This window comes from Berghia stephanieae, chromosome 14 (assembly GCF_034508935.2).
Source record: "Berghia stephanieae isolate SIO BIC M18660-M18661 chromosome 14, UCSD_Bste_1.3, whole genome shotgun sequence".
Lineage (NCBI taxonomy): Eukaryota > Metazoa > Mollusca > Gastropoda > Nudibranchia > Aeolidiidae > Berghia > Berghia stephanieae.
The window spans coordinates 17,468,561-17,496,443 of NC_088373.1; the positions used below are offsets into that span (position 1 = coordinate 17,468,561).

General features: G+C 40.4%; 1 protein-coding gene across 3 annotated transcripts; it reads right to left on the reverse strand.

Annotated features, from left to right (window-relative positions):
- Window positions 1–2: 2 nt before the first annotated feature.
- LOC144959417 (uncharacterized) lies at window positions 3–26,013 on the reverse strand. Of its 3 annotated transcripts, XM_078891996.1 has the most exons (8): window positions 25,912–26,013; window positions 21,803–21,905; window positions 20,823–21,034; window positions 16,603–16,765; window positions 13,231–13,356; window positions 10,162–10,539; window positions 3,853–4,041; window positions 3–438 (listed from the first exon to the last, which is right to left on the reverse strand). In XM_078891996.1, exons 2-8 carry the CDS (start codon window positions 21,873–21,875, stop codon window positions 221–223), a joined length of 1,359 nt encoding a protein of 452 aa, XP_078748122.1. In that variant the 5' UTR covers window positions 21,876–21,905; window positions 25,912–26,013; the 3' UTR covers window positions 3–220. The 3 variants fall into 3 exon arrangements, with proteins under 3 accessions (XP_078748122.1, XP_078748124.1, XP_078748123.1); XM_078891998.1 differs by lacking the exon at window positions 13,231–13,356 and having other exon boundaries at window positions 25,912–25,968; XM_078891997.1 differs by lacking the exon at window positions 25,912–26,013 and having other exon boundaries at window positions 21,803–21,924.
- Window positions 26,014–27,883: the final 1,870 nt, after the last annotated feature.

Sequence of the window (27,883 nt, forward strand, 5' to 3'; positions counted from 1 at the left end):
GACACCAAATTCATATAATATATTTATTGATTCTCTCTCTCTCTCTCTCTCTCTCTCTCTCTCTCTCTCTCTCTCTCTCTCTCTCTTATCTATATCTAGTCTACCTCTCTTTCTCTCTTTGTCTCTCTCTCCCCCTCTCTCTATCTGTCTCTATATTTCTATATCCCACTCTCTCTATCGTTATCTCTCCATCTTTCCATTTCTCTCTACCACTCTCGTACTACATCCTCAGTAGGTAACCGCTAAACCTGGTAAAATGATCCAGGTCAAAGAAAGTGTGTACGTCCTGTACCAGGGTGACGACTGGGACAAGCGTATTCCCTGCCTGGAGTGGGACAACAGTGCTCATGAATGATTGGTCCGCGTGGTTGATGTCATGACCTTGTAATGACCCCACTGTCTTGCCGTCATTGGATTTGAGGTCAATATAAATCCATCCTGTTGAGAAAATGATAATATTGATGGTATGCATTTAAGTAAAACACTCACAAGTAATCACCGCTTGATCAATCGCGACATCGAACAAGGCTATGCATGTAACTTTAAATATCAACGCATCGCTTACTTTCAGACAGCGGCGCTTTGAGCATGTTTTATTGGCTAGTAGTAGTAGTAGTAGTAGTAGTAGTAGTAGTAGTACTAGTAGTAGTAGTAGGAGTAGTAGTAGTAGTAGTAGTAGTAGTAGTAGTAGTAGTAGTAGTAGTAGTAGTAGTAGTAGTTGTTGTTGTTGTACTACTACTACTACTACTACTACTACTACTACTACTACTACTACTACTACTACTACTACTACTACTACTACTACTACTACTACTACTATAGTAGTATATAGTAGTAGTAGTAGTAGTAGTAGTAGTAGTAGTAGTAGGTAGTAGTAGTAGTAGTAGTAGTAGTAGTAGTAGTAGTAGTAGTAGTAGTAGTAGTAGTAGTAGTAGTAGTAGTAGTAGTAGTAGTAGTTGTAGCAGTAAGCCTCGCAGTCCGAATGACGCTTGTTGAGAATTGTGTGATTCAGTCATGGTCGATGAGTATAGCTGCTCTCTCCATCCAGAGAGGCTGTCAAGATCTTGTTGTGTCTTTAGAATGGAGGGCACTGCAGTATTTCTTAGTTCTTCAGGGATTAATTCGGCCTCATCTGAATCCAGAAATTTCTTATATGTAGAGAGATCCTGGTTCAGGGTAGTTACTATTGATGTTGGTGGTCTCCCTACATATTTGTTGCCATGAATGAAATATTCTGTCATTGCAGTTTGGGCTGGGATGTTATCTTCTTGACGTAAGATGTGACCAAATAGTCTCCATCGCTGTTCTTTTATTATTCTACTCAGGGATTGGTCCCTGTTTTTTCATAGAGATTTGTATTTGTAATTGGATAATGCGACATAAAAAAGCTCAAGTTTATTTTTAAGTGACGTATTTTTGTTTTTATTGCTTTTGTTGTTAGCTGAAGGGGGACAATGAAAACGGATCCATGCATGTATGGTCATTTGTTTTTTTTTCAAACCTGTTATCTTCACATGTGTTCATGACTTAAAAGATAAACCAATGCTTAAATGTAAATCTCTAATCTCTAATGTGATAAATGAATGATTCGAGTTGATACTTTTGATAACTTAAACCTACTTGAAGCAACTACCTGGAAGACAGGAGAGATTATGGGACACACACGCCCCCTATAGATAGCAATTTTCCTTTACATCCAATGGAGAGGAAGAGAGTTGGAGTTTATTCCGGTTTCTCCCGCGTTGAATGGACAATGATAATTGCTTGTTATCTTTTTGTTGCACAACCCCCCCCCCCCCACCCCCAAAAAACAAAACAAAAAACAACCCAAAAAACAAACAAACAAACAAAGAACAAAAAACGCTGAAATACACATACAACACATACACATAAACACTCACTCACAAACACTCACACACCCCCCCCCACACACACCCACACACACACCCCCACACACAAACAAATAACAGGGATATTAAGAACATTAGCCCTTTGCAATCCACGGAGAGCAATCCGTGTGGAAAATTGCTTGTTACATTTCTGTACCAAGAGAAAAACAAAATTAAAAACCCCCCAAGAAAAAAAAAACAAAAAAAAAAACAAAACAAATAACAAAAACAAAAATAACCCCAGAGATATATATATAATATGCGCTTGGCTGAGAAGCTCATAACATTGCCATCCGGAAGTATAACGGACCAACACACAAAACTATGTGTATCCATTTACGTCTATAGTCAAGTTAATACCGTTTAGTGAGCAATACTCATAAACGCGGATAGCAAAAAACAATAACAACCTGAGTGACGTCAACTAAGAACTATCTATAGTAGGGTCCCCGAGACCATTGGGATTTCCGATTTTTGTCGGATTGGAACTCGGATCCGGCCTTTCGGGGTCTTTAATATTGTATGTTTTACTATAATCTATCAATCAGGCCATTGACGCAATGCGGTTAGCTAAAAACAATCAAACAAACAAAAACAAAACAAAACAAAACACCAGCCAGCCGGATTTAACGGACCAACACACAAAACAATGTGTAACCTTAAACGTTTATAGTCTGATTAATATAATTCAACGCGAGCTACTCATGAATAGGATGGCTAAAATCAATTACAAACAGTGGAGTGACGTCAACTTCGTTCTATCTATAAACGTTCAAGGTTACACAGAATTGTGTGTGTTGATATAATATTATTTGTGTGGTGGTTTGATATTGTATCCGACGGGCGAATGTTGTGAGTATTTTGCTCAATCACATAGCACCAATAGCCCGACACGAAGACTTGTATTGTGACGTCATAATTTACAGATTAGTGCACCGCCTTGTGAGCCGTCATTAGTAGTGCTCACGGAAACAAGTGATCCCATTGGTTGAATTGATGAATACAACTCACGATTTGTTTTTCTATTTGAGGTCGTGAATTTGTTTTTTGATGTAATTTTTGGGTCAGTGTCAGGCTATGAGTTGACGAAGGCTACGGTCAGTGTCAGGCTATGAGTTGACGAAGGCTACGGTCAGTGTCAGGCTATGAGTTGACGAAGGCTACGGTCAGTGTCAGGCTATGAGTTGACGAAGGCTACGGTCAGTGTCAGGCTATGAGTTGACGAAGGCTACGGTCAGTGTCAGGCTATGAGTTGACGAGGGCTACGCCAAGATATCTATATTCTTCTATCAAATCCCATTTGTCTCTCTCCAAGTTTCCTGCCACTGTAGTTTAGTCTCAGGATGGGCATTGGGTTGCATTCTGCACGAGGAACGAAATGGGTTGCTCATTTCAAAGCTATGTTTATGGCAACCCCAATAGAAGGAACGAATTTGACGTCGCTAAGCTCTTTGTTATTGTTTTTAACTTGACTTGAGCTTTTATATAGCGCAGTATCCACTAAACGTGCTCAAAGCGCTTTACAAGGGGTCCCTGACCAACAGCAACACGTAACATGTAGAAGGAGAGATGACGCCTGTTAGGCGATATTACAATTTTTTTAGGACAGAGACAAAGTTGTTAACGGCCAGGTACTCATTTTACACCTGAGTACGGCGAGAGAATATGAGTAAAGAGCCTTTTCCAAGGACTCAACTATGCGCCGAGCTCGAGGCTCGAACCCAGAACCTTCCGATCCGAAAGCGAGTGTCATACCACTAGACCACATATCAGCACAGAGACAACGCTGTTAACGGCCAGGTACTGGCCAGTCAGGCCAAGGAGAATGTGAGTTAAGAGCCTCTCGTTTCCAAGGACTCGACTTTGCATCGCTCAGAACGGGCAGTCCTCGAACCCTGGACCTTCTGATCCGAAGGCGAGTGTCAAACAATAAACTATAAAACCCCACATTTTCTTTGCTTACCATTGGATTTTCTAACCATGACACTTAGTTGAAAAACGTACAGGCCGGTGACAGGAGCTGTGAAAACTCCTGTGGTAAAGTTGTAAGCATTTCCTATGGTAAAGATAGGGTCTCGGAATATCAGGATTTCCCCTGCAACAACTTGGTCAATGCTGTTGAAGCCTGCACTGAAGGCGGGCATTGGTGAATCTGTGGGTTAGAACGAGGGGGGAAGGGATTTAGAAATGGTGGTGGTGATGGTGGTATTGGTGGTGGTATTGGTGGTGGTATTGGTGGTGGTATTGGTGGTGGTATTGGTATTGGTGGTGGTGGTGGTGATGGTAGTATTGGTGGTGGTGGTGGTGATGGTAGTATTGGTGGTGGTGATGGTATTGGTGGTGGTGGTGGTGATGGTAGTATTGGTGGTGGTGATGGTATTGGTGGTGGTGGTGGTGATGGTAGTATTGGTGGTGGTGATGGTATTGGTGGTGGTGGTGGTGATGGTAGTATTGGTGGTGGTGATGGTATTGGTGGTGGTGGTGGTGATGGCAGTATTGGTGGTGGTGGTGGTATTGGTGGTGGTGGTGGTGATGGTAGTATTGGTGGTGGTGATGTTAGTATTGGTTGTGGTGGTTGTGGTGATGGTAGTATTGGTGGTGGTGGTGGTAGTATTGGTGGTGGTGGTGGTAGTATTGGTGGTGGTGATGGTAGTATTGGTGGTGGTGCTGGTAGTATTGGTGGTGGTATTGGTGGTGGTATTGGTGGTGGTGGTTGTGGTGATGGTAGTATTGGTGGTGGTGATGGTAGTATTGGTGGTGGTGGTGGTAGTATTGGTGGTGGTATTGGTGGTAGTATTGGTGGTGGCGTTGGTAGTATTGATGGTGGTATTGGTGGTAGTATTGTTGGTGGTGATGGTAGTATTGGTGGTGGTGGTGGTAGTATTGGTGATGGTGATGGTAGTATTGGTGGTGGTGGTGGTAGTATTGGTGGTGGTGATGGTAGTATTGGTGGTGGTCATGGTAGTATTGGTGGTGGTGATGGTAGTATTGGTGATGGTGATGGTAGTATTGTTGGTGGTGATGGTAGTATTGGTTGTGGTTGTGGTGATGGTAGTATTGGTGGTGGTGATGGTAGTATTGATGGTGGTGATGGTAGTATTGGTGGTGGTGATGGTAGTATTGGTGGTGGTATTGGTGGTGGTGGTTGTGGTGATGGTAGTATTGGTGGTGGTGCTGGTAGTATTGGTGGTGTTGTTGGTAGTAGTGGTGGTGGTATTGGTGGTGGTGGTTGTGGTGATGGTAGTGTTGGTGATGGTAGTATTGGTGGTGGTGATGGTAGTATTGGTGGTGGTGATGGTAGTATTGGTGGTGGTGGTTGTTGTGATGATGGTAGTATTGGTGGTGGTGATGGTAGTATTGGTGGTGGTGATGGTAGTATTGGTGGTGGTGATGGTAGTATTGGTGGTGATGATGGTAGTATTGGTGGTGGTGATGGTAGTATTGGTGGTGGTGATGGTGGTGATGATGGTAGTATTGGTGGTGGTGATGGTGGTATTGGTGGTGGTGATGGTAGTATTGGTGATGGTGATCGTAGTATTGGTGGTGGTGATGGTGGTATTGGTGGTGGTGGTTGTTGTGGTGATAGCAGGATTGATGGTGGTGATGGTAGTATTGGTGGAGGTGATGGTAGTATTGGTGGTGGTGATGGTAGTATTGTGTGGTGTGGTAGTATTGGTGGTGGTGGTTGTGGTGATGATGGTAGTATTGGTGGTGGTGATGATGATGGTAGTATTGGTGGTGGTGATGGTAGTATTGGTGGTGGTGCTGGTAGTATTGGTGGTGGTATTGGTGGTGGTATTGGTGGTGGTGGTTGTGGTATGTGTAGTATTGGTGGTGGTGATGGTAGTATTGGTGGGGGTGTGGTGAGTATTGGTGGTGGTATTGGTGGTAGTATTGGTGGTGGTGTTGGTAGTATTGATGGTGGTATTGGTGGTAGTATTGTTGGTGGTGATGGTAGTATTGGTGGTGTGGGTGTATGGTGTGGATGGTAGTATGGTGGTGGTGTGGTGATATTGTGGGTGTGTAGTATGGTGTGGTGATGTATTGGTGGGTGATGGTAGTATTGGTGTGGTGATGGTAGTATTGTTGGTGGTGATGGTAGTATTGGTGGTGGTGGTTGTGGTGATGGTGTGTGGTGATGGTAGTATGTGTGGTGGGTAGTATTGTGGTGTGATGGTAGTTGGTGGTGGTATTGGTGTGTGGTTTGTGTGATGGTAGTATTGGTGTGTGTGGTAGTATGGTGTGTTGTTGGTAGTAGTGGTGGTGGTATTGGTGGTGGTGGTTGTGTGATGGTATGTTGGTGATGTGATGGTAGTATTGGTGGTGTGATGTAGTATGTGGTGGTGATGGTAGTATTGTGGGATGGTAGTATTGTGGGGGTGATGGTAGTATTGGTGTGTGGTGATGTATGGTATATGGTGTGGTGGATGTGGTATTGGGTGGTGATGGTGGTATTGGTGGTGGTGATGGTAGTATTGGTGGTGGTGATGGTGGTATTGGTGGTGGTGGTTGTGGTGGTGATAGCAGGATTGATGGTGGTGATGGTAGTATTGGTGGAGGTGATGGTAGTATTGGTGGTGGTGATGGTAGTATTGGTGGTGGTGATGGTAGTATTGGTGATGGTGGTTGTGGTGGTGATAGCAGTATTGATTGTGGTGATGGTAGTATAGGTGGTGGTGATGGTAGTATTGGTGTGGGATGGTAGTATTGGTGTGGTGATGGTAGTATTTGGTGGTGGTGTGGTGGTGAAGCGATGATGGTGATGTGTGTATGGTGGAGGTGATGGTAGTATTGGTGGTGGTGATGGTAGTATTGGTGGTGATGATGGTAGTATTGGTGGTGGTGGTTGTGGTGATGATGGTAGTATTGGTGGTGGTGATGATGATGGTAGTATTGGTGGTGGTGCTGCTGGTAGTATTGGTGGTGGTGATGGTAGTATTGGTGGTGGTGATGGTAGTATTGGTGGTGTTGGTTGTGGTGATGATGGTAGTATTAGTGGTGGTGGTTGTGGTGATGATGGTAGTATTGGTGGTGGTGATGGTAGTTGTGGTGATCGTGGTGGTGATGGTGTTGGTGATGGTGGTGGTGGTGATGATGGTGATATTGGCGGTGGTGGCGGTTGTATTAGTGGTGGTGATGGTGATGGTGGTATTGTTAGTTGTGATCATTCTGGTGGTTGTTGTTGTTGTGGTGGTGGTGGTGGCTGTACTTGTTATGGTGGTGGTAGTTGTAATGGTTGTGATAGTGGTGGTGGTAGTTGTTGTGGTGGTTACGTTGGTGGTGGTGCTAGTGGTGGTGGGTATGTTGGTGATGGTGGTTGTGTTGATGGTGGTGGTAGTGGTAGTGGCAGTAACAACAAATTATATGATTATGACGATATTAACTTTAATGATGAAAATTACAACATCGATGGTGATAATGATGATGATGATGATGATGATGATGATGATGATGATGATGATGATGATGATGATGATGATGATGATCATCATGATGATGATGATGATGATGATGATGATGATGATGATGATGATGATGATAATGAAAAGAATAAATATGATAACAATAATAATAGTGATGATGATAATGATAAATAAAGGTGATGATAATAATAATAATAATAATAATAATAATAATAATAATAATAATAATAATAATAATAATAATAATAATAATAATAATAATATTGTAATAATAATAATATTGTAATAATAATAATAATAATAATAATAATAATAATAACAACAACAATAATAATAATACATGACATTGTTTTCTGTACAATCAGCGTCATTAAAAGCAATAAACTTGAGACACTTGTATTTTCAAATTTGGCCAGAAAACTCGTCTTCAATTATCGATCGATTTAAATGACCTTCATCTTGGCAAAAACTCTCAAACCTGGGACTTCGAGAAGAGGTTTAATAAAGTCCCAGGTTTAAGAGTTTTTGGCCATATCAGGGCCACTTGATCCATCTATATTTGACGCACAAGTTTCCTGGCCAAATCTTTAAATACGATTTTTCCAGTCTACGTGTGTGTCCATTGGTCAGCGTACGGGGTGTCCATTGGTCAGCGTACGGGGTGTCTATTGGTCAGAGTACGGGGTGTCCATTGGTCAGCGTACGGGGTGTTCATTGGTCAGCGTACGGGGTGTCCATTGGTCAGCGTACGGGGTGTCCATTGGTCAGTGTACGGGGTGTCCATTGGTCAGCGTACGGGGTGTTCATTGGTCAGCGTACGGGGTGTCCATTGATCAGCGTACGGGGTGTCCATTGGTCAGCGTACGGGGTGTAGCGTACGGGGTGTTCATTGGTCAGCGTACGGGGTTCCATTGGTCAGTGTACGGGGTGTCCATTGGTCAGCGTACGGGGTGTCCATTGGTCAGCGTACGGGGTGTCCATTGGTCAGCGTACGGGGTGTCCATTGGTCAGCGTACGGGGTGTCCATTTGTCAGCGTACGGGGTGTCCATTGGTCAGCGTAAGGGGTGTCCATTGGTCAAAGCCAATTTTCTTTTGTTCTTCAAACGTTTTAACGATGAATGTTTGATAATGTAGTCTTTCAGAGCCAATAGGCCTATGGAGCCGTAGTTTATCCCGGTTTCCTTAGCGTGAAACGGACAATAAGAATTAGCTGCTATCCTTTGGATAGGACGCTAGTCTAATGCAAAGTACTTTCCGCCAGATCGAACAGACCCATTCACTGCATAGGTATACAAGGGGATCAGAAAAAACAAAAAACAAAACGTCGACTACATCCGGGATCGATCTCGGTCCCTTTTGCATGTTAAGCGAGTACTCTACCAACTGAGCTATCGGGACCTCTTATTAAAATTAACATTGTGATATTACGACGTTGTTTTTCTGATGAAATCAAACAGAAACGCTTCCCCACTGTATACGTATATTATTTGATCCAAACATTCGTGTTTTTCCTGTGCGGCCATGTGGTCTTGTGGTATAACACTCGCTTTCGGATCGGAAGGTCCTGTGTTCGAGCCTCGCGCTTGGCGCATAGTTGAGTCCTTGGAAAAGGCTCTTTACTCACATTCTCTCACCTTCCCCAGGTGTAAAATGAGTACCTGACCGCTAACAGCGTTGTCTCTGTCCGAAAAAAAAATTGTAGTATCACCTAACAGGCGTCATGTCTCGTCCTACATGTTACGCGTTGCTGTTGGCCAGGGACCCCTTGTAAAGCGCTTTGAGCACGTTTAAATAAATAAAAGAAATGAAATTCCCTTTATTCATCCCCAAGAGGAAATTTGTCGTAAGGGTCTATTCCAAGGGAAGACTGGAATAACCCAGGGATCAGCCGCAGAGCAACGCCGCAAAGTGAGCTAGGGCGAGGTGACTTGCTCAAGGCCACACAACGCAGCGGCGGGTGATTGAACTCGGTACCTTTCGGATATGAAGCAAAGACCGTACCACTGAGTCACGCTGCCCCTAGTGGATATTGCTCTATATAAAAGCTGATTAAAAAAACAATTCTGGCAGGGGTAAAGGTTATCATGGGAAGTCATGCAAATTTCAGCAAGAAAAGATTCAAACACAAACACGTACCTATTTGCAGGTCTGATAACCCACATTATTACCCACGTCATTGATGACGTAGGGGACATACTCTCAAACCAACCAAAATATCGTCCATAACAACGTTAACCCTCTCCTTATCAACTACGGGAAAATCGTCACATTTGTTACGATACACCGGACATGTTTCTTAATCAGATTTGTTTTGTACATTATTGAGCTTTTATATAGCGCAATATCCACTAAATGTGCTCAAAGCGCTTTACAAGGGGTCCCTGGTCACCAGCAACATTTAACATGTAGGACGGGACATGACTCCTGTTAGGCGATAATACAATTTTTCGGACAAAGACAACGCTGTTAACGGCCAGGTACTCATTTTACACCTGAGTACGATGAGAGAATGTGAGTACAGAGCCTTTTCCAAGGACTCAACTATGCGCGAGCGCGAGGCTCGAACACCAGGACCTTCCGATCCGAAAGCGAGAGTCAAACCACTAGACCACATAGCCGTACATTACAACATTTTATGAAAAATCTTTGTTTTATAAAGCTTGTTATGCTGCAAAAATAGTATGTACGAATCTCTCATGAATTTGAGTGTAAAAAGTCAAGTTTTGTGATGGGTCGGTGTGACATTTCTGGAAAAATCACGAATGTGATCGGTAAGGAGAGAGGTAAACCACACCCGTAATTGCATCTAGTTCTCAGACCTGCCAGGATATGGACGTTGATCGCTCACCTTCCCCATTATTTCCAACAACACGTTGCACACGTTTTCGGAGTCGTTTTTCTTGATCATCAATTTTACGTTTTAGATCTAAAATTTTATCCTTTTCTATTTTGGCTAGTTTTTCATGGTTGTCCCAGTTGGCTTTTTGAGCATTTAGTTGTGTCTTCTGCTTTCCAATGGTCACGTGCTGTTCTTGGAGTTGTCTTCCTTGAATATCAATCTTCTGTAGCAGACTGTAGATTGTGCCAGTTTGATTTTGGTTTACTGTTTCCTGATTGACTAGTTTGGCTTTTTGATGAGTGAGTTCGACTTGTTGGGCGTTTATTTCTTTCTGCTGCCTGTCTATGATGACGTTTTGGTCTTGTGCTGTTTTATTCAAGGTCAGGACTGTAGTAAGAACAAATAAAACGTGAATAGATGACATATTGCTATGGAATATGTGACCCAACGTCTCAAAACGGTATAGTGAACCAGATGCTAAAAAGTCGAATTAAAACTAAACTATTCAGAATTATGAATTACTGGTATTTAGCACTCTAAAATATGATATTCATTTACCTGAATAAAGAAAATAAACTCAACGCAAGTCTGATATTTCTGGCCACAAATTCAATTTTCAGCAACTTAATCATCCCGACATAATACCGTTTTGAGACGAGGGGTCACATGTTTAAATGGGACGTACCATATATAAACAGTTTTATATCATAAGGCTATGTGGTACAGTGGCATGGCACTCGCTTTCGGATCGGAAGGGCCTGGGTTCGAGTACCGGGCAGGGCATAGTTCACCTCTTGATAGAGGCTCTTTACTCACATTCTCCCACCGTCCTCGGGGTGTAAAAATGAGTGCCTGGGCGTTAACAGCGTTGTCTCTGTCCAAAATATTGTATTATAGTATGGCCAAACATAAAATAAATAAATAAAATAAATTCCCTATATTCATCCCTCAGGGGGAATTTTTATTTAGGGTCTATTCCAAGGGAAGAATTGGAATAACCTAGGCGTCAACCGCAGTGCAGCGCCGCAAAGTGAGCTAAGGCTAGTTGACATGTTCAAGGCCACACAGCGTAGCGGCGGGTAGTCGAACTCGGTACCTTTCAGGTACGAAGCAAAGACCGTACCACTGATCCACGCTGACCCGTCTCGTCATATTTGTATTGTGTTACTGTTGGGTGGTATGGACCCCTGAACACACCCTGAGAAGAGACCCGTCCGTCACAAGGGGCTCTTGGGGGGGGGGTGAAGGTGGGTAGCCTGAGACAGTGCCAGATGGACATCTACGGTGGACGTCATATGCATTTATGGTCCAGATGGAGTTAAATGCGACCCTTCGCCTCAAAACGGTATTATGTCGGAACGAACCAAATGCTTAAAAGACGAATTAATTTTAAACTGGTAAAAAATATAAATTATTGGCATTAGCACCCTAAAATATGGTATCCATTCTCCTCAATAAAACATACAAACTCAACAGAAGTCTGATATTTCTGGCTATAAATTCAATTTTCAACATCTTAACCATCCCGACTTAATACCGTTTTGAGGCGAAGGGTCACAAATGTCAGTAAGTTAGTAGGTACGCAAATACGTAAGCAAGTAAGGAACACTTGTAAAGCGCTTTGAGCACGTTAAGTCGATATTGCATTATATAGAAGCTCAAGTTTTGAAAAATAATTATGTCCTCTAGATATAAATATATTCATAATAAAATATCTATAGATAGTATGAATATGACGTCACTCGGGTCTTTGTTATTGCTTTTTGCCATCCGCGTATATGAATAATTCTCACTAAACTGTATAAACGTTCAGGTTACACAGATTTTTTTGTGTTAGTCCGTTATACTTCCGGATGGCAATGTTGTGAACTTCTTAGCCAAGCGCATAATTTCTGTAGGTTGATTGATTGTGTGTGTATGTGTGTGTGTGTGTGTGTGTGTGTGTGAACTTATTTTCTACCTGGATGTAATTCAGCATGTTTTCAATGTCATCTCCTCATGTTTTATAATGTGTTGTAACAAGCATTTTATTTTTGTAGGAAAAAGTTCATTTCTCAAGTTTACAAATATAGAAACACATCGTGGATAAAAAGGTTGGAGAGGCTGGCCTGACCTAGAAAACATAGGTGTTTATGCAGCATACAGTGAGACCTAGAAAACATAGGTGTTTATGCAGCATACAGTGAGACCTAGAAAACATAGGTGTTATGCAGGATACAGAGAGACCTAGAAAACATAGGTGTTATGCAGCATACAGAGAGACCTAGAAAACATAGGTGTTTATGCAGCATACAGACAGACCTAGAAAACATAGGTGTTATGCAGCATACAGAGAGACCTAGAAAACATAGGTGTTTATGCAGCATACAGAGAGACCTAGAAAACATAGGTGTTTGTGCAACATACCGAGAGACCTAGAAAACATAGGTGTTTATGCAACATACAGAGAGACCTAGAAAACATAGGTGTTTATGCAGCATACAGAGAGACCTAGAAAACATAGGTGTTATGCAGCATACAGAGAGACCTAGAAAACATAGGTGTTTATGCAGCATACAGAGAGACCTAGAAAACATAGGTGTTTATGCAACATACAGAGAGACCTATAAAACATAGGTGTTTATGCAGCATACAGAGAGACCTAGAAAACATAGGCGTTTATGCAGCATACAGAGAGACCTAGAAAACATAGGTGTTTATGCAGCATACAGACAGACCTGGAAAACATAAGTGTTTATGCAGCATACAGACAGACCTAGAAAACATAGGTGTTTATGCAGCATACAGAGAGACCTAGAAAACATAGGTGTTTATGCAGCATACAGAGAGACCTGGAAGTCAAATGTAGATGCCTTATGCGCCTCATGGCTCTTTGAGTCTGGGCTACTTTGGAATGGCATCGTTCCCATACATCAGACAGACAGACAGACAGACACATAGACAGACAGACAGACAGACAGACAGACAGACAGACAAAACCTCCCAAGGTTTTAAGCGCCTTATGGCTCTTTGAGAACTAGTCACAGATCCAAGTCGTGGTGTTTCTAAAAAAAAAACGAATCAAAAACCGGCCAATACCTTTCTCCTGCTGGTCATTTAGTCTATTTTCCTGTTCCGAAATGACCTGTCCCTGTGTCCGTAGAATGTCCTCCAAATGGGACAGTTTACCAGTCAAGTATTGGACAATGGCCGAGACACCTTCGTCTGAAATCGGGTACAAGAAGGAGATTGCCATTGGTGGAGATTAGAGTAACAAGCTTGTAACACAAACAGCTACGTTAGAATCATTCGCCAATTCATTTCATGGGCAAGACAAAAATAAAATAAAGACAACCCTCCCCCTTCTTCCAAAAAAAGAGAAAACAACAGAAGTCAAACAGACAAATATACAAACAAACAAACAAACAAATCCCGCAAAACTCCAATTTCTGCTAATCCAACTCCTCTCCCAAGAATAACACAACCCCCCCCCCCACCCAAAAAACAAAAACAAAAACAAAACAAAAACAAAAAACAAAAACAAAACAAACAGAAAAGTAGCAAATAAAACAAAAACAAGAGAAAAATGCAAATAACCCCCCCCCCCAAAAAAAACAAAAAAAAAAAAAAAAAAAAAAAAAAACAAACAAAAACAACAAGCTACCAAACAAACAAAATTAAAGAAAACAAAAAAAAAAAACCAAAAAAAAACAAAAACAAACAAAAACACAAAAATTCACACGAAAATTAAAGAGACCAACTCCCTTGGGATCGCATATTGGGGAACGAGTTTATCCCTGTTTCTATATCTTGAAACGAACAACAGAAATTGCATTCTATCCTTTGGACAGGAGGCTAGTTTATCGCGAATACTTTCTGCCAGCTCTAACAGACCCATCTACATAATCACTGCTGGTGGCCGGGGGGGGGGGGGGGGGGGGGTCAGAAAATAAAATATCGGCTGCACCTGGAATGGATCTCAGTCTCTTTGCATGTGATGCGAGTGTTCTACCGACTGAACTGTCGGGAGCCTCGAAAGAATGGGGTAAATAATAGAATAAATTGATAATACAGATACGGTAAAAAACTCTCAGCAGATGTGGGTGGCTGGGACATGTTTGAAGAATGCCGAACTGCTCAGCCTAAAGAACCTTAGCCATCGTAACTTCTAGCCTGACACTGACCAAAAAATGACGTCAAAAGATAAGTCTTTGGTCTCAAAAGAAAACAAATCGTGAGTTATATTCAATAGTTCGACCAGTGGGATGACTAGTTTTATTGAGAACTACTGATGACAACTCACTTGGCAGGGCATAAACCTAAAAATGACGTCAAAAGATAATTCCTATTGGATCTTAGGGCAGCCATCGTTATCCTATAGCCTGACACTAGAACCGTAGCCATCCTTAACATATAGCCTGACACTAGAACCGTAGCCATCGTTATCCTATAGCCTGACACTAGAACCTTAGCCATCGTTATCCTATAGCCTGACACTAGAACCGTAGCCATCGTTATCCTATAGCCTGGCACTAGAACCGTAGCCATCGTTACCCTATACCCTGACACTAGAACCGTAGCCATCGTTATCCTATAGCCTGACACTAGAACCGTAGCCATCGTTATCCTATAGCCTGACACTAGAACCGTAGCCATCGTTAACGTCATTTTTTGGTCAGTGTCAGGCTATAAGTTTACTATGGCTACGTCAGGCTATAAGTTAACGATGGACAAACATGGACACCTGACAGGCAGAGGAAGAGAGGAAGGCCAAGAGAAACATGTACGAGGAAGACAGTTGAAAACAGTTGAAAAGGAAAGACGCAAAAATGAGATTTGAATCCTGTAGAGAGGTATGTACGGCTGTAGCCTACGGGACTGCACGGAGATGTAACGTGTTCGTGGCCATATTCTCCACCATGAGAGATGTGAGTGGTCATCCTGCAAGGAGGCACGTCCTGTTACAGCCTACAGAACTGCCTGGAGAAGCTGTAACGTGTTCGTGGCCATATTCTCCACCATGAGAGATGTGAGTGGTCATCCTGCAGGGAGGCACGTCCTGTTACAGCCTACAGAACTGCCTGGAGGAGATGTAACGTGTTCGTGGCCATATTCTCCACCATGAGAGATGTGAGTGGTCATCCTGCAGGGAGGCACGTCCTGTTACAGCCTACGGGACTGCACGGAGGAGATGTAACGTGTATACATACCTATTCTCCTCTAGGAATGATTGACATAGTCGTTCTCGAGTGAGTCACGTCCTGCCTAGTCCTACAGGACTGTCTGGAGAAGATATTATTGTTTTTATATTGTGCGGCTATGTGGTCTAGTGGTATGACACTCGCATTCGGATCGGAAGGTCCTGGGTTCGAGCCTCGCTTGGCGCATAGTTGAGTCCTTGGAAAAGGCTCTTTGCTCACCTTCTCTCACCGTACTCAGGTGTAAAATGAGTACCTGGCCGTTAACAGCGTTGTCTTTGTCCGAAACATTGTAATATCGCCCAACAGGCGTCATGTCTCGTCCTACATGTTAAATGTTGCTGTTTACCAGGGACCCCTTGTAAAGCGCATTGAGCACAGTTAGTGGATATTGCGCTATATAAAAGCTCAATTGTTTATTTGTTTGTTTGTTGTTTTCAGGCGTGTTTACGGCGCTTGCGACACTTTTAGGTCATTTCAGCGCCAGCAAAAAGGAAGATGATGGTGGAAAGGCTGAGGATCTCAAGTTAAAAACACTAAAGAAGAGATAATATAAAATAGGGAACAGATGATCCTAGAATAGACAGGTAGATAACCACGCCTCTCGGACAATCGTCCGTAAACAATGGCAGTCAGTGGTAGAGGCAGCAAACTACACGGGTTTTACTATCGATGGTATGTGTTTAATTAAAATACCCAAAATACTACCGCGTGATCAATATAGGTAGTATGAAGTTGACGTCACTCGGATATTTGTTGATATTTGCCATCCGCGTTTATGAGTAATTCTCACTAAACTGTATTAACTAGACTATAAACGTTCAAGGTTACACATAGTTTTGTGTGTTGGTCCGTTATACTTCCGGATGGCAATGTTATGAGCTTCTCAGCCAAGCACATACTATCTATAACCAACACAGAAAACTATGTGTAAATTTAAACGTACATAATCTGGTTGAGAAAATCGTATGATAACTAGTCACCCTTTTGAAGGTATAAAAACAATAACAATGATGAGAGAGAGAGAGAGAGAGAGAGAGAGAGAGAGAGAGAGAGAGAGAGAGAGAGAGGTCGATTTTATTCACGTTACTCTTTAAAAAAACAACCAACTATGTTTGTCCGAGCACGTGTGAAGGTGTGTCACAAATTCCATGTTTTCATTGGTCAAAAATCTACTGGTTCACGCCCATATTTTCCATGAGGGTAGATGGTAATAAGTCAGTCAATGCATACACTATGAAGGTTGTTTGCTTGAATTTCAACCGTTACTCACTGTCAACCGTTACATTGGTCTCTGCCTTTTCTTCTTTCATGCCTAAAGATTCGTCTAGGTAGAACATCAAACAGCTGTAGGTGCCTACATCTTGACGGCCCGGGTTTTCTACCGTAAGACGCAGGAAGCTTTCACTCGCATCTGCCTCGATATGACCTTCTGCCTGGAAAACAAAAATAAACAAAGGTTTTGAGGTTGTGCGCTTGGCTAAGAAGCTCACAACATTGCCATCCGGAAGTATAACGGACCAACACACAAAAGTATGTGTATCCATGAACGTTTATAGTCTGGTTAATACAGTTGAGTGAGAATTACTCAAAAACGTGGATCGCAAAAACCAAAACAAAGATCTGAGTGACGTCATTTTCATTCTATCAAGGGCATAGCAAAAAAAAAAAAAAACAACAAAAACACACACACAAAAAACAAACAAACAAACAAAAGAACAACAAACAAAAATACAAAAAGACCAATAACAAAAAACAAAACAAATAAAAAGAACAAAAAAAAAAAAAAAAAACAAACAAAAAAAACAAAAACAAAAAAAAAAACAAACAAAAACACAAAGCAAAAACAAAACAAAACAGAAAAACAGACAAAAACAGATCTCAATATCCGCCAGCCCGATATAGATAGAACGAAGTTGACGTCACTCAGGTCTTTGTTATTGTTTTTTGCCTTCCATGTTTGTGAGTAATTCTCACTAAATTGTATTAACCAGACTATAAACGATCATGGATACACACAGTTTTGTGTGTTGGTCAGTTATACTTCCAGATGGCAATTTTATGAGCTTCTTAGCCAAGTACATACTATCTATAGATAGTATCTATAGATGCCCTTGGCTAAGAAGCTCATAACATTGCCATCCGGAAGTATAACGGACCAACACACAAAACTGTGTGTATCCATGATCGTTTATAGTCAGGTTAATACAGTTCAGTGAGCATTACTCATAAACGCGGATGGCAAAAAACAGCGGCGGCCATCGTGGCTCTAAACAAATAAAATCGGTACTTTTTATTCTTCATGCTGGCTAGAAATTTTCATGTCTTGTGATCAGAAAGTGTAAAAGTCAAAACATGAACAGGATTTATAGTGTTGTTTTTTTTTCCTCTGGATACGATTTTACGCTCGTCGGAGAAATATTTCATAAGGGCGTCTGCCAGTGTTCCTATAGTTTAGAACCAGTTACTAAGTTACCATGCGTCATTACGGGAGAAGTGACGTCACAACTGTTGAACCGTATTGACATTACTCAGCTCTTTGCGTTTGTCTTTAGAAAGTCATTTTAACTATAGGTTCTCACGACTTCATATCAATTAGACTATAAACGCTTAAGATTACACATATCATTTGTGTGTTGGTACGTTATATCCGACTGGCACATGTTGTGAGTAATTAATCTAAACGCATAGAATCAACACAAGGCTTTGTCAAAGGTCTATTTGGTCACAACGTTTTTACCCAAACCTCCCCCCCCCCCCCTCCCCCAATACAAACCCAACAAAATACACAACCCCCCCCCCCTCTCCCCCTTTCCCAATAAAAACCCAACAAAATACCCAACCCCAACCCCCCTCTCCCCCTTTCCCCCTTTCCCAATAAAAACCCAACAAAATACCCAACCCCCCCCCTCTCCCCCTTTCCCAATAAAAACCCAACAAAATACCCAACCCCCCCCCTCTCCCCCTTTCCCAATAAAAACCCAACAAAATACCCAAACCCCCCCTCTCCCCCTTTCCCAATAAAAACCCAACAAAATACCCAAACCCCCCCCCTCTCCCCCTTTCCCAATAAAAACCCAAAAAAATACCCAAACCCCCCCCCCTCTCCCCCTTTCCCAATAAAAACCCAATAAAATACCCAACCCCAACCCCCCCCCTCTCCCCCTTTCCCAATAAAAACCCAATAAAATACCCAACCCCAACCCCCCCCCTCTCCCCCTTTCCCAATAAAAACCCAATAAAATACCCAACCCCCCCCCTCTCTCCCCCCTTTCCCAATAAAAACCCAATAAAATACCCAACCCCAACCCCCCCCCTCTCCCCCTTTCCCAATAAAAACCCAATAAAATACCCAACCCCAACCCCCCCCCCTCTCCCCCTTTCCCAATAAAAACCCAATAAAATACCCAACCCCAACCCCCCCCCTCTCCCCCTTTCCCAATAAAAACCCAATAAAATACCCAACCCCAACCCCCCCTCTCCCCCTTTCCCAATAAAAACCCAATAAAATACCCAACCCCCCCCTCTCCCCCCTTTCCAATAAAAACCCAATAAAATACCCAACCCCCCCCCCTCTCCCCCTTTCCCAATAAAAACCCAATAAAATACCCACCCCCCCCCCCCCCTTTCCCAATAAAAACCCAATAAAATACCCAACCCCCCCCCCTTCCCCTTTCCCAATAAAAACCCAATAAAATACCCAACCCCCCCCCCTCTCCCCCCTTTCCAATAAAAACCCAATAAAATACCCAACCCCCCCCCCCTCTCCCCCTTTCCCAATAAAAACCCAATAAAATACCCCCCCCCTCCCCCCTTTCCCAATAAAAACCCAATAAAATACCCCCCCCCCCCCTCCCCCCTTTCCCAATAAAAACCCAATAAAATACCCACCCCCCCCCCCTCCCCCTTTCCCAATAAAAACCCAATAAAATACCCAACCCCAAACCTCACCCCCCCCCCCAATAAAAACCCAAACAAACAAACAAGATATAAAGGACAGCAATACACACTGCGCCTTTTCAGAGTGTGTATCTACAAAATGTGTTCAAATCGCTTTACAAAAGGTCCTTAGACAACAGCAAATATTACCATTTTATAGAGCAATACGTTTCATTTCTAAGGTGATTTGATATAAAAAGAGAAAACATGGAAAGCACTCGACTGTCGTAATCTGATAAAAAATGAACCTCGTCTTGGCAATAACATTCAAACCTGAGACTTCACCAGGCTTGTGAGTGTTTTCGCAAGATGAGGGTCATTTATATCTATCGATATAGTTGGAACGAAAATGACGTCACTCAGCTCTTTGTGCGGCTATGTGGTCTCGTGATATGCCACTCGCTTTCGGATCGGAAGGTCCTGGGTTCGAGCCTCGCGACTGCGCATAGTTGAGCCCTTGGAAAAGGCTCTTTACTCACTTTCTCTCACCGTACTCAGGTGTAAAATGAGTACCTGACCGTTAACAGCGTTGTCTTTGTCCGAAAAATTGCGTTATGTTCAGTCCTGGACCCCTTGTAAAGCACTTTGAGCACATTTAGTGGGTATTGCGCTATATAAAGCTCAATTCATTTTTTTTTAATTTGGTCATTCTTTTTAGACAGCCGTTTTAATGAGTAATTTTTACTACATTCTGTCAATCAGACTATAAACGTTTAAGGTTACATACGCGTAGTTTTCTGTCTTGGTACTTTATATCCGGCCGATGTGAGTTTTTTAGCTAATTGCATAGCATCAATTTGAAGGACGAGTATTTTGGCCAACAATTTAAACAAGTTTTTTTTTCCAGATCCTTACTGTCGTGTGAAAAAGACATTACTGATATCATCTTGAATCTGATTGGTCAAGATAACGGTGTGTGTGTCATACTGTTTGTGATATTAATAGTCCACCCTCTCATTGGAAAACCTTATCATTCCTTAGTAAATAAGTCATCGTTGAATAATGCTTTGAACGCGTTGAATAAAAAAAATTGTTCAACGATTGCATAATATTTTCGCACATTTTATTGGTGTGAAATTAAATAATGTGTAAAAGACAATCTGATTGGTAATTATAAATAATATTTTTTGGTGCGCATGAATACAAATCCAACGTTTTTAGTTTTGGGTCAAATTGTCATTCAAGCAGAAGGAGAAAGATACAAATTATGGTGAATAGAAGTACTAATACCATACCATTTGGTTACAAAATATATAATAATCTTACTTGGAGGGGTGGAAAAAACGTATTCTTTCATTTCTTTGTATTTAATAAACTCGTTATATTTTTATCGTGCATTAACACATACTCGCAAGCTCGTTGTGTTATTGGGCACGATAAAAATAACTCGTTTAATAAATACAAAGAGATGAAAGAATTGTATATTATATATCCCCCCCCCCCTACTATTTGTCTTAGTAATTAAACCGGTGATAGTGATCTCCGCTTATTAGCACCCCCGCTTTCAGCACGCATTGCGTGATTCCCGAGGACCGTGCTTATCACTGTATTTACTTTCATGTTAGACTTCTTATTTGGGCCAAATACGACTTGTCGTTTCCTCAGCACCACGATAGGAGCCAAGTGATCTTTCTGGATTTGCATCGTGACGATGTCTTTGGCCCAGTAGGTGGCGCCATCGGGAATGCATGTGATGTTCAGCTGGGGGTGAATCAGCTCGTTGAAGCTTTCTGCCGGGCTTGTCACAACTCGCAATGCCGATGAGCCTGTTGTGAAGATGAAAAAATAAACAAACAAACAAACCCCTCAGTGAAAACAAATGCAAACAGCGTAGATCAGCGGTCTTTGCTTCGTACCCGAAAGGTACCAAGTTCGACCACTCGCCGATGCGTTGTGTGGCCTTGAGCAAGTCACCTCGCCCTAGCTTAATTTTCGGCGCTGCACAGCGGCTGACGCCTGGGTTATTCCAGTCTTCCCTTGGAATAGACCATAGAGACAAATTTCCCCTATGGGATGAATAATGGAAATTGTATTTATTTATTCTATTTAAATAATAGAGTTTTAACATTACCGTGAAGAAGACTTAAAGTTCGATAAATTCCCTCAAAGAGGAGAGAAAAGTTTATCTGGTCAACTTTAAAAAAGGAACAGAAACAAATAATTAAAAAAAGAAAAACAAGAGAAAAAAAAGGCAAAAAGAATAATAAAGAATAAAAGAACTAACAAAAGCAAAAAAAAAAAAACCCAACAAAACAAAACAAATAACAAAACAAAAGCAAACTAAAAAGACTACCCCCCCCCCCCCCTCAGGTGTAAAATGAGTACCTGGTCGTTAACAGCGTTGTCTTTGTCCAAAAAATTGTAATATCGCCTAACAGGCGGCATGTCCCGTCCTACATGTTAAATGTTGCTGTTGACCAGGGACCCCTTGTAAAGCATTTTGAGCACATTAAGTGGATATTGCGCTATATAATGCTCAATTTTCAATTTTTTGTTTTCAATTTTCAATTTTCAATACGTTTCGAATGACTCACCAATGGCACTTGGACGACAGCAGATGGCGATGATTGTCACGAATGGAAGCAGATTGACTCTCGTTGGTGTCATGGTCCTTTGGGATGTTACTGTAGCCCTTGACTTCAATAATTAGAGAGTAAACGATAACGTTTTTAACCTCCAATGGTGGACGAACGACGTGGAAGAAAACAAAGACCTGTCTTCAGCCTCCAAATATCGATAGATTTAAATGACCCTGATCTTGACAACAACAAAAAAAATCTCAAACCTGAGACTTCGCGAAGTCATTTAAATCGATCGACAGATCTTTGATTTCTCCCACGTCCTTCGTCGATCGCTGGATGTCAGGAACACAGTCGTTAACTTTCTAATATAACGAGATGACTTTTAAAACCCGTCACACACTCGTTAACTTTCTAATATAACGAGATGACTTTTAAAACCCGTCACACAGTCGTTAACTTTCTAATATAACGAGATGACTTTTAAAACCCGTCACACAGTCGTTAACTTTCTAATATAACGAGATGACTTTTAAAACACGTCACACAGTCGTTAACTTTCTAATATAACGAGATGATTTTTAAAATCCGTCACACAGTCGTTAACTTTCTAATATAACGAGATGACTTTTAAAACACGTCACACAGTCGTTAACTTTCTAATATAACGAGATGACTTTTAAAACCCGTCACACAGTCGTTAACTTTCTAATATAACGAGATGACTTTTAAAACCCTTCAGACAGTCGTTAACTTTCTAATATAACGAGATGACTTTTAAAACCCGTCACACAGTCGTTAACTTTCTAATATAACGAGATGACTTTTAAAACCCTTCAGACAGTCGTTAACTTTCTAATATAACGAGATGACTTTTAAAACCCTTCAGACAGTCGTTAATTTTCTAATATAACGAGATGACTTTTAAAACCCGTCACACAGTCGTTAACTTTCTAATATAACGAGATGAATTTTAAAACCCGTCACACAGTCGTTAACTCTCTAATATAACGAGATGAATTTTAAAACCCTTCAGACAGTCGTTAACTTTCTAATATAACGAGATGACTTTTAAAACCCGTCACACAGTCGTTAACTTTCTAATATAACGAGATGACTTTTTAAACCCGTCACACAGTCGTTAACTTTCTAATATAACGAGATCACTTTTAAAACCCTTCAGACAGTCGTTAACTTTCTAATATAACGAGATGACTTTTAAACCCCTTCACACAGTCGTTAACTTTCTAATATAACGATGTGATTTTTAAAACCCGTCACACAGTCGTTAACTCTCTAATATAACGAGATGAATTTTAAAACACGTCACACAGTCGTTAACTTTCTAATATAACGAGATGACTTTTTAAACCCGTCACACAGTCGTTAACTTTCTAATATAACGAGATGACTTTTAAAACCCGTCACACAGTCGTTAACTTTCTAATATAACGATATGAATTTTAAAACCCGTCACACAGTCGTTAACTTCCTAATATAACGAGATGACTTTTAAAACCCGTCACACAGTCGTTAACTTTCTAATATAACGAGATGACTTTTAAAACCCGTCACACAGTCGTTAACTTTCTAATATAACGAGATGATTTTTAAAACCCGTCACACAGTCGTTAACTTTCTAATATAACGAGATGATTTTTAAAACCCGTCACACAGTCGTTAACTTTCTAATATAACGAGATGAATTTTAAAACCCTTCAGACAGTCGTTAACTTTCTAATATAACGAGATGAATTTTAAAACCCTTCACACAGTCGTTAACTTTCTAATATAACGATGTGATTTTTAAAACCCGTCACACAGTCGTTAACTTTCTAATATAACGAGATGAATTTTAAAACCCGTCACACAGTCGTTAACTCTCTAATATAACGAGATGAATTTTAAAACACGTCACACAGTCGTTAACTTTCTAATATAACGAGATGACTTTTAAAACACGTCACACAGTCGTTAACTTTCTAATATAACGAGATGAAATTTAAAACCCTTCAGACAGTCGTTAACTTTCTAATATAACGATGTGATTTTTAAATCCCTTCAGGTCACGTCCAGCTAGAAGATGAATGAAAACCCTCTCTAGAAATCTATTAGACATCTTTGAACAGACCTACCTACAACGACGAAAATGCCGTAATATTACGAAAATTTCGTTCTAACCGGAGAATTATAATATAAAGATCTTTAATTCAATAAAACAGCTTGGACAAGATATTCTGGTCCCCAAGCTCGTACACAATGGGGTTAAACGCATTTACTTTAAAGTGTTGAGGATTATAAAGGTGATAAACAAAAATGAATGTAACAGCTTCATAAAAGAACAAAATACCAATCACGGAACGTTTCGGGATCAAACCCCTTCTTCGGTCAACAACAGAAAAAAAACAAAAAAAAAAACAACAAAAACAACAACAAAAACCCAATAAAACTATAAATAGATGACTAAATACCCAGATGGTCGATCTGGAGTAAAATTAGAAGACTAAATACCCAGATGGTCGATCTGGAGTAAAATTAAATGACTGAATACCCAGATGGTTGATCTGGAGTAAAATTAAATGACTGAATACCCAGATGGTCGATCTGGAGTAAAATTAAATGACTAAATACCCAGATGGTCGATCTGGAGTAAAATTAGATGACTGAATACCCAGATGGTCGATCTGGAGTAAAATTAAATGACTAAATACCCAGATGGTTGATCTGGAGTAAAATTAGATGACTGAATACCCAGATGGTTGATCTGGAGTAAAATTAAATGACTAAATACCCAGATGGTCGATCTGGAGTAAAATTAGATGACTGAATACCCAGATGGTCGATCTGGAGTAAAATTAAATGACTGAATACCCAGATGGTCGATCTGGAGTAAAATTAGATGACTGAATACCCAGATGGTTGATCTGGAGTAAAATTAAATGACTGAATACCCAGATGGTCGATCTGGAGTAAAATTAAATGACTAAATACCCAGATGGTCGATCTGGAGTAAAATTAGATGACTGAATACCCAGATGGTCGATCTGGAGTAAAATTAAATGACTGAATACCCAGATGGTCGATCTGGAGTAAAATTAGATGACTAAATACCCAGATGGTCGATCTGGAGTAAAATTAGATGACTAAATACCCAGATGGTCGATCTGGAGTAAAATTTGATGACTAAATACCCAGATTGTCGATTTGGTCACCGTCCAAACCCGCTAAGATATAAAATGATTCAACACTCGAGCACAATCTATTGGACATCAGAGATAATAGATAATCAGTCTGAGGGGGAACCGTTTGGATTGTATTTTCTGAAAGAATTTGTTCATGACATCATTTTAATTTTTATTTGAAGTAAATCGGGTGATTTTTCATTAATTTATGGTCGGATGTATGGGGAAGGTATTCAGCAACTTTTCTCAAATTTCATACTTTTTCAACTTGACTAGACTGTAAGAAATATTTAAAATTGAAATTAAGCTTTGATATTTCCCGAAGACGTACAAAAAGGGTTGATTTAATCATTTATGACAAGAACTCGTTTTTGATAAAAAAAATGCCATTCTAACTAAATTCGGCAATATCTCAGTTCAAACCTTTTCACCATCCGACTGATTATGTCATTCACTGTAACATTTTATGTCAAGTATTAAACCACCCAGTGTATTATTCCTCTATCTATGAGGCAAACATCACAAGTATTTTCCTCTTTAAGGCACCAAATAAATGATAACAATTGCTGTGAAAATGAGAGGCAGTACGTTTTGAAAGTGTCATTTCCTCATTATATTCTTACTCTTAGTTTTTACTTCAAAAGTCCAAAAAAAAAAACAAACCAAAGTAAATAGAACAGCTTCAAACAAATGACGAAATACCAAACACAGAAGGTTTCAGGTTCAAATCCCTTCTACCGCTAGCAACTAATACAATAAAAATATAACTATATTACTTAAAAGCCATGTCTATCTAATACACACAAACACACACACACACACACACACACACACACACACGCATATATATATATATATATATATATATATATATATATATATATATATATATATAAACTAATCTAACAACTATCATATAATGAATACTATTTCACACATTACCACACACTCCAACCCAAGAATTGACACTTCGTCCAAATCCCCGACTGTGCCAAGTTATCTCCTATCAACCTCGTCTTTTTATCTCTCAAAAACATTCACTACAAATGTGACATATCATAGCCAAACGGTATAGGGAATGAGATTAGCGGAAGAGTAGCGTCCCTTGATTGGACGTCACCCATAGTCTGTGACGTCACCGGCGGAAAAGTTATTAGAGAGAGAACGTCATGTTGGTTGTGCGCATGCGTCTCTCGTCCTCGCCTCCCTAGAAAAAAACCCTTTTGTTTTGTTCGGCTACGTGGTCTAGTGGATTGACATATTCTCCTTCGGAACGAAAGGTCATGGGTATCAGTCCCGACCGTACTCAGGTGTAAAATGAGTACCTGGCCGTTAATATCATCGTCTCTGTCAGAAAAATAGATATTATCGGCCACCAGGCATCGAGTCTTGTCCTACATGTTAAATGTTGCTGTTGGCTAGGAACTCTTTTAAAGCACTTTGAGCACGTTTAATGGATATTACTCTCTCTCTCTCTCTCTCTCTCTCTCTCTCTCTCTCTCTCTCTGTATATATATATATATATATATATATATATATATATATATATATATATATATATATATATATACTAAGAAACAACAACAGTCAACAAAACAACTCAGTCCTGACGATGGCAAATTAAGCCTGAAACATTAATGTCGACTGTCTCAAACATAGTGGTAAATATTTAAAAAAATAATAATTCGCTCCATTACTACATGTCGAGCACTTTTCGTACCATATTTGTATCAAACACGATTCTATATATATATATATATATATATATATATATATATATATATATATATATATATATATATATATATATATATATATATATGAGCTAGAGTTTTTTTGGCTTTTTTTCCGATTCTGATCAGATATTCAATTGATATAGAATAGAATTATAAAAAAATCTGGGTCATTATTACACAGTACCGGAGAGAGAGAACGAGTTACAAATGTAATCATTTGACACTTATCGATAAGGCTGGCTCTTCACATAGATGTAAAATACAAGATGTTCACTGTGAATTCCTATATGGATAGCGTATACAATATGTTAATATCTGATTTGTGCCAGTATTTTTATTGAGCTTTTATCTAGCGCAATATCCACTAAAATGTGCTCAAAGCGCTTTACAAGGGGTCCTCGGCTAACAGCAACACTTAACACGTAGGACGGGACATGAAGCCTGTTAGGCGATATTACAATTTTTCGGACAGAGACAACGCTGTTAACGGCCAGATACTCATTTTACACATGAGTACGGTGAGAGAATGAGAGTAAAGAGCCTTTTCCAAGGACTCAACTATGCGCCGAGCGCGAGGCTCGATTCCAGGAACTTCCGATCCGAAAGCGAGTGTCATACCACTAGACCACATAGCCGCACATGCTAATGTGTAGCATACACGGTTTCCTTCATTGTCAATGGCGTCATCCTACAGCTGTAAAAACATAAACAAAAATCAATATGACAGTTTTTAAAAAAATAACGAAATACCAAAACACGGAAGGTTTCGGACTCAAAACCCTTCTCCAGCCAACAAGAAAAAATCGATGAGAACAGGAATGCATGACTAAAACAAACCTGACGACGACAGAGAAATGTTGGACATGGTCTGAAATCAGAAATGACCGCCGAACATTTCTCTATCGTCCATCTGTTATTTTAAATAATAGTTATAATAATAATAATAATAATAATAATAATAATAATAATAAATAATAATAATAATAATAATAATAATAATAATAATAATAAATAATAATAATACACATTTATGCAGCGCTCATTCTCGTGTAAAACACAAGCTCTGGGCACTTTACAATATAAATCATCAATTTTAAGTGAAAAAAAAAATTCATAGCCAAATGAAGGATTCATAGAGTAAATAAAAACAAATACAGTAAAATGTGTCTTGAGATTCT

What these genes read in the sequence shown, in the direction of transcription:
- LOC144959417 (XM_078891996.1), bottom strand. Translation starts at nt 21,875, where the DNA reads ATGACACCAACGAGAGTCAATCTGCTTCCATTCGTGACAATCATCGCC. An exon ending in GACCAATGTAACGGTTGACA is followed by an intron (nt 13,357 to 16,602) that starts GTGAGTAACGGT and finishes ACCCGATTTCAG; the next exon opens with ACGAAGGTGTCTCGGCCATT. An exon ending in TGTTGGAAATAATGGGGAAG is followed by an intron (nt 4,042 to 10,161) that starts GTGAGCGATCAA and finishes TCTAACCCACAG; the next exon opens with ATTCACCAATGCCCGCCTTC.